A 15360-nucleotide genomic window follows, 5' to 3' on the forward strand; every position below is an offset into this window, starting at 1 on the left:
CTTAGGCGCTGCGTTATTCTCCGTTTCTCCCCGCAAAGGTCAATCCCGATGCGCCCTTCAGAGATGTGTTAGTGCACCCAGAAGAGGAACAGATCTTTCAAGCAAACTCCCTTTCTGGCGCGTGTATCCCCCCCCAACACCCGAGCGAATTCAGGGGTACAAGTTTTTAACTTTTCTCTCCCAGCCCTCCGCCCCTCCCCGCAGGAATCCGCCCAGAGCGCTGCAGACGCCGCCTCTCCGCTTCCCTCGCCAGCCCCCTTCTGACTTCCACCCAATCCGAAGGCGGCCGCACAGAAAACAAAGGCTCCCATTGGGCAGCCCCGGACCTCGCGGGCCCGCCCCCGGAGTGGTTTGTGAATGGGGGGAGGGGATGGGGCGGGGCGGCCCGGGACCCAGCGAGCCCGACGCTTCTTCTGGCGAGCGGCGCGGCTCCGAGGCGTTACTCTGCGCTCCCTGCGGGCGGGCGGCGGCGGCGGCGGGCGCCGGGCGCCGGGACTCACGGGCCAGGGCTGCTCAGGGCTGGAGAGGCCAGGCCCAGGCCGCGGGCACCGGGACCTCGCAGCTTCGGACTCAGTGTAACTGGATTTCGGAAAAGAACTCACTGAGCTCTTGGTTCCAAGGCGCCGATTGGACTCAGAGCGAGAATCGGCCGTTCGGCTGAAACTTGGGGCCGAGCCTTGGGGGCTGAAGAAAGAGCGGGGAGTTGAAAAGAAGGCGCAGGAGGAGGCGGCGGCGGCCAGCGGAGCCTCGAGGCGAGGAGGCGGAGCAGCACCGCCGCCGCGGCGGCCTTGGCTCGCGGGCGGCGGCGCCGGGTCCTCGCCCGCCGGGGGCTGGGCTTGGTGTGGGGGGCGCGCGCGTTGCCGTGCGCTGTGATTCGAGAGACTTGGGCAAACTTTCAAGGGGAGTAACTGGAGACGCTTGTTGCTGCTTTCGCCGCAGAAAAAGCCGCACCGTTACGTCGCGGCAGGAGGAGAAGGCGGCGCGCCCGGCCCAAGCCGGAGAGTTTGGTCCCCGGCGGCGGCGGCGGCGGCGCGACTGCTGGGCGGAGGTGGCTGCGGCGCCCCCGCGGCGCGGGCACTCCAGCTGCAGCGCCCCCGGCTCCGCGCCGCCCACGGCCCGGCCCCGGCGCCGGGAGGACTCTCATGCGCCGGGCGCGGCGGCGCCTCCCCGGATCCGAGCCTCCCTCGGCTGCCTCGTCGCGATCCTCCAGCTGAGAGCGCCGCTGCACCCACGGCCGGCGATGCGGGGCGCCGGCGCGGCCACGCCGCGCTCTCCCGTGGGCTTATGCACCCTGGCGCTTGCGCTCCTGGGCGCGCTGTCCGCGGGCGCCGGGGCGCAGCCGTACCACGGCGAGAAGGGCATCTCGGTGCCCGACCACGGCTTCTGCCAGCTCATCTCCATCCCGCTGTGCACGGACATCGCGTACAACCAGACCATCCTGCCCAACCTGCTGGGCCACACCAACCAAGAGGACGCGGGCCTCGAGGTGCACCAGTTCTACCCGCTGGTGAAGGTGCAGTGCTCCCCGGAGCTGCGCTTCTTCCTGTGCTCCATGTACGCGCCCGTGTGCACCGTGCTGGACAAGGCCATCCCGCCGTGCCGCTCCCTGTGCGAGCGCGCCCGCCAGGGCTGCGAGGCGCTCATGAACAAGTTCGGCTTCCAGTGGCCGGAGCGGCTGCGCTGCGAGAACTTCCCGGTGCACGGCGCCGGCGAGATCTGCGTGGGCCAGAACACGTCCGACGGCTCCGGGGGTCCGGGCGGCGGCCCCACCGCCTACCCCACCGCGCCCTACCTGCCCGACCTGCCCTTCACCGCGCTGCCCCCGGGGGCGGCTGAGGGCCGGGGCCGGTCCTCCTTCCCCTTCTCCTGCCCCCGGCAGCTCAAGGTGCCCCCCTACTTGGGTTACCGCTTCCTGGGCGAGCGCGACTGCGGCGCCCCGTGCGAGCCGGGCCGCGCCAACGGCCTCATGTACTTCAAGGAGGAGGAGAGGCGCTTCGCCCGCCTCTGGGTGGGCGTGTGGTCGGTGCTGTGCTGCGCCTCCACGCTCTTCACGGTGCTCACCTACCTGGTGGACATGAGGCGCTTCAGCTACCCGGAGCGGCCCATCATCTTCCTGTCGGGCTGCTACTTCATGGTGGCCGTGGCGCACGTGGCCGGCTTCCTGCTGGAGGACCGCGCCGTGTGCGTGGAGCGCTTCTCCGACGACGGCTACCGCACGGTGGCGCAGGGCACCAAGAAGGAGGGCTGCACCATCCTCTTCATGGTCCTCTACTTCTTCGGCATGGCCAGCTCCATCTGGTGGGTCATCCTGTCGCTCACCTGGTTCCTGGCGGCCGGCATGAAGTGGGGCCACGAGGCCATCGAGGCCAACTCGCAGTACTTCCACCTGGCGGCGTGGGCGGTGCCCGCGGTCAAGACCATCACCATCCTGGCCATGGGCCAGGTGGACGGGGACCTGCTCAGCGGCGTGTGCTACGTGGGCCTGTCCAGCGTGGACGCGCTGCGGGGCTTCGTGCTGGCGCCCCTGTTCGTCTACCTCTTCATCGGCACGTCCTTCCTGCTGGCCGGCTTCGTGTCGCTCTTCCGCATCCGCACCATCATGAAGCACGACGGCACCAAGACGGAGAAGCTGGAGAAGCTCATGGTGCGCATCGGCGTCTTCAGCGTGCTCTACACCGTGCCCGCCACCATCGTGCTGGCCTGCTACTTCTACGAGCAGGCCTTCCGCGAGCACTGGGAGCGCACCTGGCTCCTGCAGACCTGCAAGAGCTACGCCGTGCCCTGCCCGCCCGGCCACTTCCCGCCCATGAGCCCCGACTTCACCGTCTTCATGATCAAGTACCTGATGACCATGATCGTGGGCATCACCACGGGCTTCTGGATCTGGTCTGGCAAAACCCTACAGTCGTGGCGCCGCTTCTACCACAGACTCAGCCACAGCAGCAAGGGGGAGACTGCGGTATGAGCCCTCCCCTCTCTGCCCCCCACCCCCCCACTCACTCCTTAATAGAGGGAAGGAACTTCTGGGTGGGGGGGCTTGTTCCTGTAAACCTCCTCCCGCTCCAAGGAGAAGTGACCTGGAAGGGAACAGATTGATGTGGATGTGGGACGAGGTTTGGAAAGCAGGCCTGAGTGGGAAGACGGTTTGGATGAAAGGACTTCTGGCAAAGACTTGCAGGATGATGATGGTTCTAATAATGATGGTGTTTCTCACGTGCGGTACGGACGTCCTGGGCCTATGGAGAAGAGTGAGACCGGCAGACAGTGCTGAGTTTCTCCCAGCTTCCGGCTGCCCTGGGGCTGTGAGCGATTCCCCCGCTGCAAGACCAGCGGCCTGTCCGCCCTCCCGGGAGGCCCTGGGGAAAGGTACAGCTCTGTCTGCTGCGGCCGCTTTGTTGGAAAGGGGTGGACTCCCCGCAGCGCCCTTGTCCAGCGGTGGTCAAACCATAATCTCTTTTCACTGGGGCCAAACTGGAGCCCAGATGGGTTAATTTCCAGGGTCAGACATTACCATCGGCAGTCTCTCCTCCCCTGCTCCCTCCCGCCTGTTGCTCCCCCCCCCCCCCCCTTACTCCTTTCAAGTCTTGTAAAATAAGCATTTGGAAGTCTTGGGAGGCCTGCCTCCTGGAATCCTAATGTGAGGATGCAAGAGAAATGAAGATAGCCTTTGGAGATGGTGCAAAGGAGTAGTAGGTATTTTTGCTTTTATTATTATTATTATTTTCTGGGGAAAGCAGGAGGAAGAGAGAAGGGTGTTTTATTTTGTTTAATGCCCCGAAAAGAAGTGATGACTTGTTGCTTTTCAAAACAGGAGTGCGTTTCCCCCCTTGTCTTTGTTGTAAGAGACAAAAGAGGAAACAAGTGTCTCTCTGTGGAAAGGCATAACTGTGAAGACAGCCAGTCTTACGGGCAAGAAGGTAGTGCAAACCTGAGGCTTCTCTCTGGATGTTAACTTGGTTGAGACAAACATTCCTTTTTAAGGAAAGGTGAGAGGCAAGTGTGGTTCCACACCCCCACTGGGTCAGAGACCCTGACTTGGCTAAAGGAAATGCAAGGGGTTTTGTTGTTTGTTTTATATCCATTCAATTCAGAACACATGATCCAATGAAATGGGCTCTGTTAAAATGTGAAGGGAAATCCCTCCCTTCATTTTTTCTTTTTTCTTCCTATAAACCTGCCTTTAGGTTTTCTTTCTGTATTTTTTTCTCCAACTTGAATCCTCCTAGGTAAAAGGAAGAGCATAATGTCTTCAGCCTCCATAACACAGGGAAGTTGAACTTTAAAAGTAAGAAAAATGTTTGTCCTGTTTTCATAGTCCCATAAATCCATTTAGAACACATCACGTGTGTGCTGATCCTGTCTTTGTGTGGCTGGGTGGGGAGGTGACCTACAGAAATGATAGTAAATGAAGAGGACAGTTCAAGTCATGGGCCCCCTTCTTAAAGAAAGTCATTAAAAGAAGGTAAACTTCAAAGTAATTCTGGAGTCCTTTGAAATGTGCTGGATGACTTAAATTTATTAATCTTAAATCATGTACTTTTTTTTTTTCTATAATAGAACTCTGATTCTTTTGCATAATGGTCTAAAGCTGAGCAGAGGATCATGGGAGCTAACCTTTACTCCACCTTTGACACCACCCTCCAATCTTGCAACACTGTCCTATTTCTCAAAAACAGTTTTAAAACGCTGTTTTAAACAGTTTTTAAATCATAGGGGGTACTGTCAGGAATACAAGTTGCTTTCTGTAATGTTCAAGTCGAGTGGAGCTGCTTTTTATATGAAAGTTATTGACCGTGGGTTTCTTAAACCTCCAAAACTGTCTCATCTGTCAGATTTTTAAAATTCCCACCATGCAGTTCTTTGGCATCTTTTGTGTTGTATCTCTTGCATGTGAAATTTGTAAAATAGAGACAAGTGCGGTATGTATATTTTGTAAATCTCCCATTTTTGTAAGAAAATATATATTGTATTTATACATTTTTACTTTGGATTTTTGTTTTGTTTTGCCTTTAAAAGTCTACAAGGAAGCCCCACTTTATCACATGTACAGATCACAAAATAAATTTTTTTTAAAATACCAAGTGAATGTTTATTTAGTTTACAGTGCCGATATATATCAGTAAGCCAAAAAAATTAAGCTTTAGTGGTATGGAAACAAGGTGTGGAGGGACACATTGGATGGGTCTCTCCAAGAGGAAGAGATGGTGTACAGGGTATCCACAAAAAATGTATACACACTTTGAATAATTATTAATTCCAGGATGGGTTAAATGTGAAAAGAAAGAAACATCAGTTGAGCTATCATCGGCTATTAAAGTCTGCATACATCTTTTTATTGAGGTCTCTTTTTCATTGTATTTTTTTTTAAAAAAAAGGTGTGATGAATGCCTTAACTGTCCCTTAATTTTTTTTCTGTTGTTGCTGCTTCCTGCCTCTCTCCACACCACCCACCACACACTCCCTTAAGCCTTTTCACATCCTGCTTTGGATAACTGACTGAAGGTACAGAAGAAGCATCGCTTTTAAAGAGCTGCTATCTGATCCATGTTTTTACTTCCCTTCAGAGGTGAAGTACGTATTCCAAAGAGAACTAGAAGATATTGTTGGTCTGCTTTCCTTGGGGAGAATTCAGTGAGGGGTGTGTGTGTGTGTGTGTGTTTAAACTGATTGGTGTTTTGTATTATCCTGACGAGCCTTTTCTGAATTGTTAATATCTAAGCCCCTTGGGTTCAGGTGGCTGGGAAAGTCCTCGGTCGATTCCAGATGATACCAAGGGCCTTGCCTACGGAGCATTCCTCAGCCTAAGCTTCCTTCTCCCTCCCAGGTCAGCTGAGCCCGAGGTGAGGGGACTCCCGAGGTGGCGGTGACTCAGCAGCTCTGGCAGGAACAGACTCCAGGCCTAACCCCAGGGATGGCCTCCGAAGCCACTGAAGCTGTTCCTCCCTCTTGTCCCAGAAGCCGACTTTGGAATCAGATTAGACTGAGAAGCCTTCGCTATCCAGGCACTTTGATATTAAACAGTCCCTCGGGGAAATGATAAAGGCATTCTAAATACTTCCAATCCCAAGCCTGCTAGCTTTTTTGTGTGTGTTTTTTTCCACCTGCCTCTCTTCTTTAATTCAGGTGCTGTTTCCTGGCTTTTCACAATTCCGTTGCCTCATTCTCAGGCGGCCCTGGAGACCCAGCAGTAGCCTGGATGCTGCTGTTTTTCTTCCCTTCTTCGGCTCTAAGGTTCTGCACTTCTAAAGCCCAGCAGAAACAGTTCTGTTTTTGTTTTAATTAACAGGCTCGCACACATGGCTGGTGTGCTTGACAAATACACAGCGTGCAAGCCAGCGACAGACGGTCCTCCCCAGGAGGAGGAAGCCACGCGGCTGCACTCTGCAGCGAGCAGCTCTTAAGATCCTCCTGGGTGTGAGCATCACAATGGGTGTGAGGTCACCCTCACCTGGGAAGATCTGGGCATCCAGGAAGGCAAAAAATAGCCACTTCAGGTCTCTTAAGGTTTCTCCAGTTTTTGTTCATAAAATGACGCCTTTTAGGTTACAGCATGGCCTTATTTTAACACCACACTAATAGGGCCTGTTAAGAATGTTTGCTTTCAGGGTAGGTGGGAGGCTCCCAACAGGGTCTTTGCTCACACATGAACTGCTGAAGGCACTTGGACCCTTCCGTGGGGAGAGCTGCATGACTGCTCCCCTTCCCAGCACCGCCGGCTCCTTCGGGGCTCGGAGATGGAAGAGCCTCTGTCTTTAGAGAGGGAACAAAGCCCGTGTGTGAATAAATTACTACCTGCTTTTTTGTAAGCAGAGATGAAAGTGCTCCGTTTAATTCCTCTCACGTTGTGGTTGTCCTTATGTAGTTCTTTTTTTCCTTCCAAGTAATTTTTGTTTTTGAAATAACTTTTACTATTTGAGTATATTCATATGGGGAAAAAATGTGAAGGCAAAAAAATATAAAGAAAATTAAAATTATCCAGTATACCCCCAAAATACAATAACAAACGATTATTTTTTTCTAGTCTTTTTTTGTGTGTGCATTTACAAAACACATCAGCCATGTGTGCGAGCCTGCTAATTAGAATTTTGAAACAAAATTAGTACTGTAAGATGCTTACATATCGTTTTGTGTGTTTTTTTTCATTTTATAGTATAGAGCAACCAATTCTTCAGGACATTAAGTAGTATATAAAAACATGATCTTCGGTTGGCTGCTTCACAATCTAATTAGAGCTAAACCATCATTTATCTCCGGTTTTTGGATATTCCGTTTGTTTTGAATATTCGCTATTAAAACTAACACTATATTAAACATCCTTCTTTAGATATAGTTCTGTGTGTGCATTTTTAATTTTTTAAAGATCAGAGGAATAGTCACCTGCATAGCAAAGTGTAAGCGTTTTTAAGCCTTTTGATACATTTTACCAAACTGCTCTCCAGAGAGATTGTGCCGAGTTACAGTGACACCAATAGTTGGAGTTCCATTTTGTCTTCATATTCCTTGGCCACATAGGAAATTGGATGTCCCCCCCACCCTTTATTGTTATGAATTTAATGAGGGGAGAGGGATGGTGTGTTCTTGTCTTTTTTCTAAGGTGTAGGAGTTTTTCCAGACGTTGCCTGGATGTTGGCTTTCCCTCTGTTTTTTGAAGCAGTCCCTGCCTCTCAGAAGGCATCTTCCACGGCCTGGTGTGGTCTGACCACCTGTTCTTCCTTAGCGGGCACGGGCATGAAAGCTCCTCCGCATTTCTAATCGAGCAGGAATTTCCCAAATGACTAGAATGAGAAAGTCTTCTTATCTCCTGGGCAGCCACGCTATTTTAATGTAATAAAACCGAGAAATGGGCCTTATTCTTCAGGTCAGGGAGGGTTCCGGACCATTCCGTGGACCCTATCTGAGGTATGGCGGCAAAGAGTAAATTTTATTGGCTTTTTTTTTTTTCAGGGCCTTTAAATCCTGGTCCCCTGAAACCACTTCTGATCCTTCCAGCAATGTTAATCTGTTGCCATGGCGATACTTGCTTCGCAAAGTCCAGCCTCTTTAGCAGGAAGCACCTCTGGAACTGTGGTCATGTTGATGACATCCGCCCCACCCCCCCCCCCCCCACCCCCGGTAGGACACATGGAGCTTTCTGTCCGTGAACTAAAACGAGCCCTTCAGTTGTGAGCGTTGTCCCTCTTGAGTGGCACCTGAGTCCTAGCTCCTTAGCCGTCTCTCTGAGGACCTCTTATTGGTGGCAGAGCGGCTCAGCCTCTGGGGTAGGGCACACTCCTCTGGCACAGGAGCGACTCCCATCACAGGAGGTCGGAGGCCTCGTGATGGAACTGGGATGAACTGGTCAATAACATCACCTGGCTGATGCTCTTCCCTCAAGGAACCGCAAGCTGTGGTCCCTGGGACACGAGTCCAGCCTCCTCCTTCAGAGCCCAGATGTTCGCCTGATGGCTTTTTTTTTTTTAAATGTCTTTATTGATTAAGGTATTCCATAAGTGTCCTTATTCCCCCATTACTCCCCACCTCCCATTCATGCCCCACCCCCCTGTTGTCTGCGTCCATTGATTAGGCTTATATGCATGCATATAAGTCCTTTGGTTGACCTCTCCCTCTTACCCCCACTGTCCCCTACCTTCCCTCTGAGGTTTGACGGTCTGATCGATGTTTCTCTGTCTCTGGATCTATTTTTGTTCATCAGTTCATGTTGTTCATTATATTCCACAAATGAGTGAGATCATGTGATATTTATCTTTCTCTGCCTGGCTTATTTCACTTAGCATAATGCTCTCCACCTCCATCCAGGTTGTTGCAAATGGTAAGAACTCCTATTTTTACCGCAGCGTAGTATTCCATTGTGTTGATGTACCACAGCTTTGTAATCCACTCATCTGCTGATGGGCACTTAGGCTGTTTCCAAATCTTAGCTATTGTAAATTGTGCTGCTATGAACATAGGGGTGCATATGTCCTTTCTGATTCGTGTTCCTAGCTTCTTGGGATATAGTCCTAGAAGTGGGATCACTGGGTCAAATGGGAGTTTCAGTTTTTTGAGGAAACGCCATACTGTTCTCCACAGTTCGCCTGATGACTTCTGGAGGCGTGGTGGTACACTCCCTCCCATGCTTTGCAAAGAGGACGCAATCAACATTCTCTACCTTCCCCAAAATTAAGGCATCAGAAGGCTCACCAAATGGACTGTGCACAATTCCTCGGTTCTTCCTTCTAAGATTTCTAGATCATCCAGGCCTGTTCCACCAATTATTCAAATCTTCACAGCTGGGGGGCGGGAGGGAGGGTGGCACCTGAGGCCATGTCTGTACCAGGAAGAGGCTGGGCGGTGGACACATGGGGCAGAGAAGCAGAGTGGGTTTGGGCGTGCGGCCTGTAGTTGATTCTTACCTAAGACTTTTAGCAGCTCAGGGATTTTTTTAAGGAGGTACAGCTAAGCAGAAAATATGTGAGAGAGAGTGTTTGTAAAAGGGCACGTGTAAAGGTTAAGAAAAATATTGGCAGGAGTTTGGTGTTAATCCCTAGATAAGGAGCAGAAACTCTTGTGAAAATTTTTTGCAGTTTATAAAATAAAATTAGTCTACACAATAACCGCACGCAGCACCTAATCTTTTAAAGTAGGTATGTCAGCAATCTTGGCAAGAATAAATGTCCTGTTGATAGCGTTTTACTGTTAGAGGAAAAGTAAAAAAAATTTTTAATGTGCTTGTAGAAAATAGTGATATTAGAGATTCTCTGAGTAGAACTATAAGAGTGTAACAGCTGTAGGTTTGAACCCTGTAATTATACCAGGAAATTCTCTTCCAACTCTCCCATCTTTAATTTCACTGAAAAGGCAGGTGGCTATTTATAGATGGTATATTTTTATATATGCATATGTGGATGGTGAATACCAGTCTCCGGGGCTCCAGGAAATCCTAGAAGAGACCAAACGCACTCCCAAGTGGGCTTAAACAATTTGTAGATCTGGCCTATTTTTCTCTTGTTTCACCCTGAGTGGCATGAAACTGGTTTCATAAAACTTGATTCTTCAACTCTTCAATTTGTGACACTTCTTACATCTGAATCTGTGCTCCTCACATTTCATACAAAAGTGAACCAGTTAAAAGGGTACCATTAAAATGCCTGATCTTTGAGAAACACACATTGTGTCTCTTATTCTCTTAGATTGGAAAAAAAAAAAGTTCAGTCACTTGGAAATTTCTCAATTAGTGCCACAGGTGTGGAAAGAAAGTTTGACCAAGACAATAATAACTTGTAAGTGACCCAGTTCGAGAAGTACTGACCAAGTGGCCACTACATAAAAGGTGTTATGACAGGGACCAGAGGGATTACAGATAAAAGCAAGAGGCACAGTCCACCTGGAAAACTTGCCGCATAGCTCAGGGTAAGGAGGGCATCCCCAAGGAGAAATAAGCAACTAATTATATTTCTAGACCGAGTTTGGCAATACATGGAGCCCAAATGTTAGTTAGAATAATGTTACTTGACATTTGGTGGCATTTACTGTTTTCAAAAGCCACTTTCACATTCATTATTTGAATTTTATCCTCACAGTTATTATAACAGCCCTATAATGTGGAATCATTCCTATCTTGAAGATGAAGGTGGTTGTCCCTAAACCTCCTTCAGAAGACTTGACACTAACAAAACAAAATGGAAGCTACTGTGAAGGATCCCAAATTGCATCCGCTGAGGACCCACTTCACACTGCGGGGACTCCTAGGGAGCTCAGGCCCACCTTTAATGCCGCTCGCCGGCTTGGCCCTGGCCTTAGATTCCGTTTAGAGTTTAAGAAGTGGTCTCTGAGAGATGGGCATGTTAGGAGCAAAAAGGGGGCAATTGGGAGGCAGAGACAAATGTGTGGGGAGTTGGCAGTGGGGCAACAAGTCCCATACAGTCGTGAAGGAAAACAAGCTGCTCAGATGATCAGCTTTCCACCCTTGGAAAATATGATCCCCAGACTTCAGCTGGGCCTTGCAGATTCTAGAGGACAATTCAAAGGGGAAAGTATCTTGGGGGAGGTATGGCAGGACAGGGAATAAGAAATATAGCAGCAGCAATGAAAGCTCGTGTGACATAGCTTAGCACCAGATTTACTTTTTCGTTTCCAAAGGAAAGCAAATGGCACGTAGCATTTAGCTCCAGTTTCCAGGTCTGGGGTAGCTGGAGAGAGACTGGGTGGCAGCTGGTCCCTGGCTTGCAGCAGACGAAGAGAACAAGTCCTTGAGCTAAAATCATACATTATCTTCAGCGCCAACAAAGTGTTTCTTGAGGACCGAGGACGTGCCAGGGTGCTGTGCTAAGCCCTGGATATGGCACACTGGCTTCTGGAACGTGTTTCCTAAGCCTAAGCCAGAACTAAGCACATGCTTCTCACCTCACCTAGTCTCTCCAGTGGGGAGTGGACTAAAGACATCTTCCTTTGTGTTTGCAAACCACACAGGCATACCATGTTCCACTGTGCTCTGCTTTATTGAGCCTGGCAGATATAGCATTTTTCACAAATTGAAGGTAACACCAGCAAAAAGATTATGACTCGCTGAAGCTCAGGTGATGATTAGCAATATCGTATTTTTAGACATAATGGTATTGCACGCTTAATAGACTACATTACAGTGTGAATATAACTCTTATATGTAATGGGAAACCAAAAAGTTCAGGTGACTCCCATTACTGGGATACTTGCTTTATTGCAATGGTCCGGAACAGAACCCACAATATCTCCGAGGTAGCCTGTATCCTTCTCCCCATGATCCTACAGTACTAGCAACAAATAGGCAGCTAGACCTTGATCATATTCTGAAGATAGGAACCCATGAGGCTAGAAGCAGTTTGTTCAAGGTCATGAGTAATCCCAGGCCAGGCCAGGCCACAATAAAGGATCACACAGGTCTCCCAAGGACTCTGAATCTGTGGGCTTTCCTTCAGAACAGTGTGCTTTGGAGGTTCAGTGTAGCTAGAAGGAGAGGAATGTGCTGCCAGCACAGCCAAGGGTTCAGCGAGCCTGAGGGAGGGCCGGTGAAGGATGAAGAAAGGACAGACAAAGAGAATAAGCTGGATCTAGGTGGGTCTTCTGTGCCTGGCTGAGACCACAGAACAGATCCAGACTGCAAGCTGAGCCTTTATTTTATAGTCAGAGGTAAACAAGGTAATTTACAATGTTCTTGTAAGTTTCACTTGTTTTGGCAGCATTTGCTGCACCTCCCACAGCCCATTAGCTACCCAGGAAAGATCTAGGGAGCAGTCACAAGATCAAGCTTAATTATGCTAAGAGGGCTGTGCCCTCTAAGCTGGAACTTGTTTGCGGCTTTGCCAGCAGGTCAGTCCGAGGTTTAACCCTGTAACCGCCCCCTACAGAGGAACCCAAGAGGGCCAGGGGACAGACAGGCGCTGGGAGGAGCTTTGTGAAAGGGAGCGTGATTATTCAGACATGTTGCCAAGGGCCATGAAGATTGGCTGTTCACACTTTGGTGATAATGATCGTGATCTTTATAATTGCTCACATTTTTTTGAACATTGACTATACGCTAAGCCCTGGGTACAATATGGCCTAATAGTTAAGACACAAAGCCCTAACCACTGGCACTTGGCATCTAATAAGTGATAAATATCAGCATCAGTATTAATATATAATTATCTCATTTATTCTTCACAACCACCTTATGAGGTAGGTACCATTGTTCCCTCTTTTAAGCTCTGAAAGGTGAGCTTAGAGCAGCAAAATTGGTGGTAGCCTGTGCCTCTAATCACCACGCTCCAAGTAATTACGAAGGTCTTAATGTCTTCCATTCTGTTATTATTAATTTAGCCCAGGATTGACGTGAGAATAAGTCAGGAAAAGAATTTACATCAGAACAGAATGAAATTGAGGAGGCATCCTCAGCGCCAGTCCCCAGGAAGCATTTTCATGTTTCAGTGAGAGTAGAAAGCTCTCGGCTGGATGAATTCGCCATCAGTACCCCCAGCTTCCAGCATCTCAGGCATTTGCCAGTGCTTCTGCGCCATTCTTCGGAAGCCAGATGGCTTGATCAAGTCAATAGAGCCCCGGAAAACCAGAACAAATGTTCCAAACCAGACCAACCTCTCCGGTCACAGAGAAGTTTTATTTTACTGTTGGCACAAGTGGCTGACAAAAAGAAAGCTAAAAATTAAACTTTCAAGTTCTTCATGCAGGGCCTACTTTAGGGGAGCTCCCCCTACAAAAGCGGGCTCATAGTTCACTGCAAGAGTTAAATGAAACAGCAAGGAAATTCAGTTAGTTCATCGTGGACCGTGGTCGGCAAACTGCGGCTCGCGAGCCACATGCGGCTCTTTGGCCCCTTGAGTGTGGCTCTTCCACAAAATACCACGGCCTGGGCGAGTCTATTTTGAAGAAGTGGCGTTAGAAGAAGTTTAAGTTTAAAAAAATTGGCTCTCAAAAGAAATTTCAATCGTTGTACTGTTGATATTTGGCTCTGTTGACTAATGAGTTTGCCGACCACTGATCTTGGACGAGAGGAAGGCGATATACAATCCCTCCATTCACCTAGTGGTTTGGGGTCCACAAGTTGTACAAAATGTCTACTTCAGATATCTAAGTCCCCATTCAGAGCTCGCCACCCCTCTTATATTTATAACTGAGCAGTTGAAGTGGCTACTGGGAAAAAAATCTAAACGCAATCTCTGCTGTCCAATCAGAATGCTACCTAACTTGCCTTTTCTGGCTGTTAAATGATATAGCACAATCTTCCACTAGTCAGAACACCAGGTTTGGACTCTGCTGATGAAGAGAAATACTCAACAGGTTACTGCGTGTGTAGGAGTAGACATGACTGTGTCTCTTAATCCTGGCTATTTGATTAAGAAAATAAAAGAATTCAACCCAGTGTTAGCCTTTTGCATAGGATCAGCCTTCAAGAAAAATCAGAATGGAGCCAGCCTCATTTTCCTCAGGGACACTTCTTTTAACCTAGAGCTCTTTCTTACCTGTCACTCTGCACCAAGAAAAAGGAAACACAAAGATGAAATGTGTTTAAAAAAAAAAAAAAAAAGATCAAAGGGAAAAGCCAAGAAGGGGAGATAGCAAGAAAAAATTCTGAACACAGCCCTGCTTCTGAGCCACTGACACCTTGATTCGTCATTCCTTTGACAACTTTCAGGTGAATTTCCATCATTACTCTCATTCCCTTTATCCCAGAGTTATAATAAGCAGGAACATTAATTGAGGGTTTTGATGTACCAGACACATACATGGAGTGTAGTACCCACTCTACACACCTTGTTTTATCTGATTCCCTCAACAGCTCTCTGAGATAGAAACTATTATCCCCATTTTAAAGACAGAGAAACCTGGAACACCAAGAGATTAAGAAACTTGTCCAAGAGCCCTTGACTCCCACAATGTAGTGCATCCCTAATCCTACTTTGTTTTCCAACCAGGACTACTAAATTGTTGGTATCTATAGAATCCATTCTGTTTCTTCGGAATATCACTAAAACTGTGATTAGTTTGGGGGTGGGGTGGGGGGGTGTGAAATACATTTATTCTAAGACATGTGTACCTTGTTAGCAGGGAATCAGACCCTGCTTTTCCATGATCTCTGTTCATCCCACTTAACAGAGGGTCACAGGAGGACCATGGCCACCAGTGGTAAGCTCATAGGTGTGTGGAGCCAAAGTGGATTTGGATTTAGTTCATTTCATTGTGTTTTTACATAAAAGGGGTACAGGGGAGCTTGATAAGACATCTCCCTCCCAGGGCAAAGTGACTCCAGAATATCAACATCCAAGTCCAGATGACTCAGTGACTGTGCTTGCAAGGGTTCACCATATCTATTCTCCAAGATTTCCTGAAGATGGGGGATTTGACAGATGATAACAGATTCCCGAAGGAGTTTGGGAGTTGTTTGGAAAAGATGAGTTAATGACTTCCTCCAAGCATGAAAAAAGTCACCACTGGTATTCCAGTTTGGGGAAATAGCTTCAGCTCACTTGTTGAGTGGATGGTGCTAAGATGGTCAAGGGACACAAAAATATCTCCCAGCCAACATGGGCTCTGTCACCGTCAGCCTGAGCTACCCCTTTTCCATACCTGGGCATCCTGGATAAGCCCTCATGGATGTCTAAAAGCCCATCCATTAGCATTGTTGGAAGAATAAAGCAAAGCAGGCACTTTTTATCGGAGAGCCAGTTGTTGTAGCTCCCTCCATAGGACTTGCCTCAGGGGAGAGGAAGTAGTTACGAGGCACATCGTTCTCCCTCTGCCATTGCGGGGGACTGGCTTGCTTTCCTGCCTCCCTGCATGCAGCCCTGTAGGCGCTGGGTGTTTAAGAGGCATCCTGAACTGTCGGGACAAGACAATGGTTTGAGATCCAAA

The 15360-nt window shown here is 49.0% G+C and overlaps 1 protein-coding gene and 1 pseudogene across 2 annotated transcripts; one reads left to right on the forward strand and one right to left on the reverse strand.

Annotated features, from left to right (window-relative positions):
• Positions 1-430: 430 nt before the first annotated feature.
• FZD7 (frizzled class receptor 7) lies at positions 431-5047 on the forward strand. The gene has a single exon (XM_079782104.1). The coding sequence runs from the start codon at positions 1241-1243 to the stop codon at positions 2963-2965; it is 1725 nt and encodes a 574-aa protein (XP_079638230.1). The 5' UTR covers positions 431-1240; the 3' UTR covers positions 2966-5047.
• Positions 5048-7819: 2772 nt separating this feature from the next.
• Positions 7820-15128, reverse strand: LOC307106527 (S-methyl-5'-thioadenosine phosphorylase-like; annotated as a pseudogene). Its single transcript has 2 exons — positions 15076-15128; positions 7820-8445 (listed from the first exon to the last, which is right to left on the reverse strand). The product of its transcript is annotated as an S-methyl-5'-thioadenosine phosphorylase-like (transcript).
• Between the last annotated feature and the right edge of the window lie 232 nt (positions 15129-15360).

Source organism: Cnephaeus nilssonii (genome assembly GCF_951640355.1).
Source record: "Cnephaeus nilssonii genome assembly, chromosome: 10".
Taxonomy (NCBI): domain Eukaryota; kingdom Metazoa; phylum Chordata; class Mammalia; order Chiroptera; family Vespertilionidae; genus Cnephaeus; species Cnephaeus nilssonii.

Bases quoted from the DNA above. Each gene is read 5' to 3' on its own strand.
- FZD7 (XM_079782104.1), top strand. From the start codon at position 1,241: ATGCGGGGCGCCGGCGCGGCCACGCCGCGCTCTCCCGTGGGCTTATGC.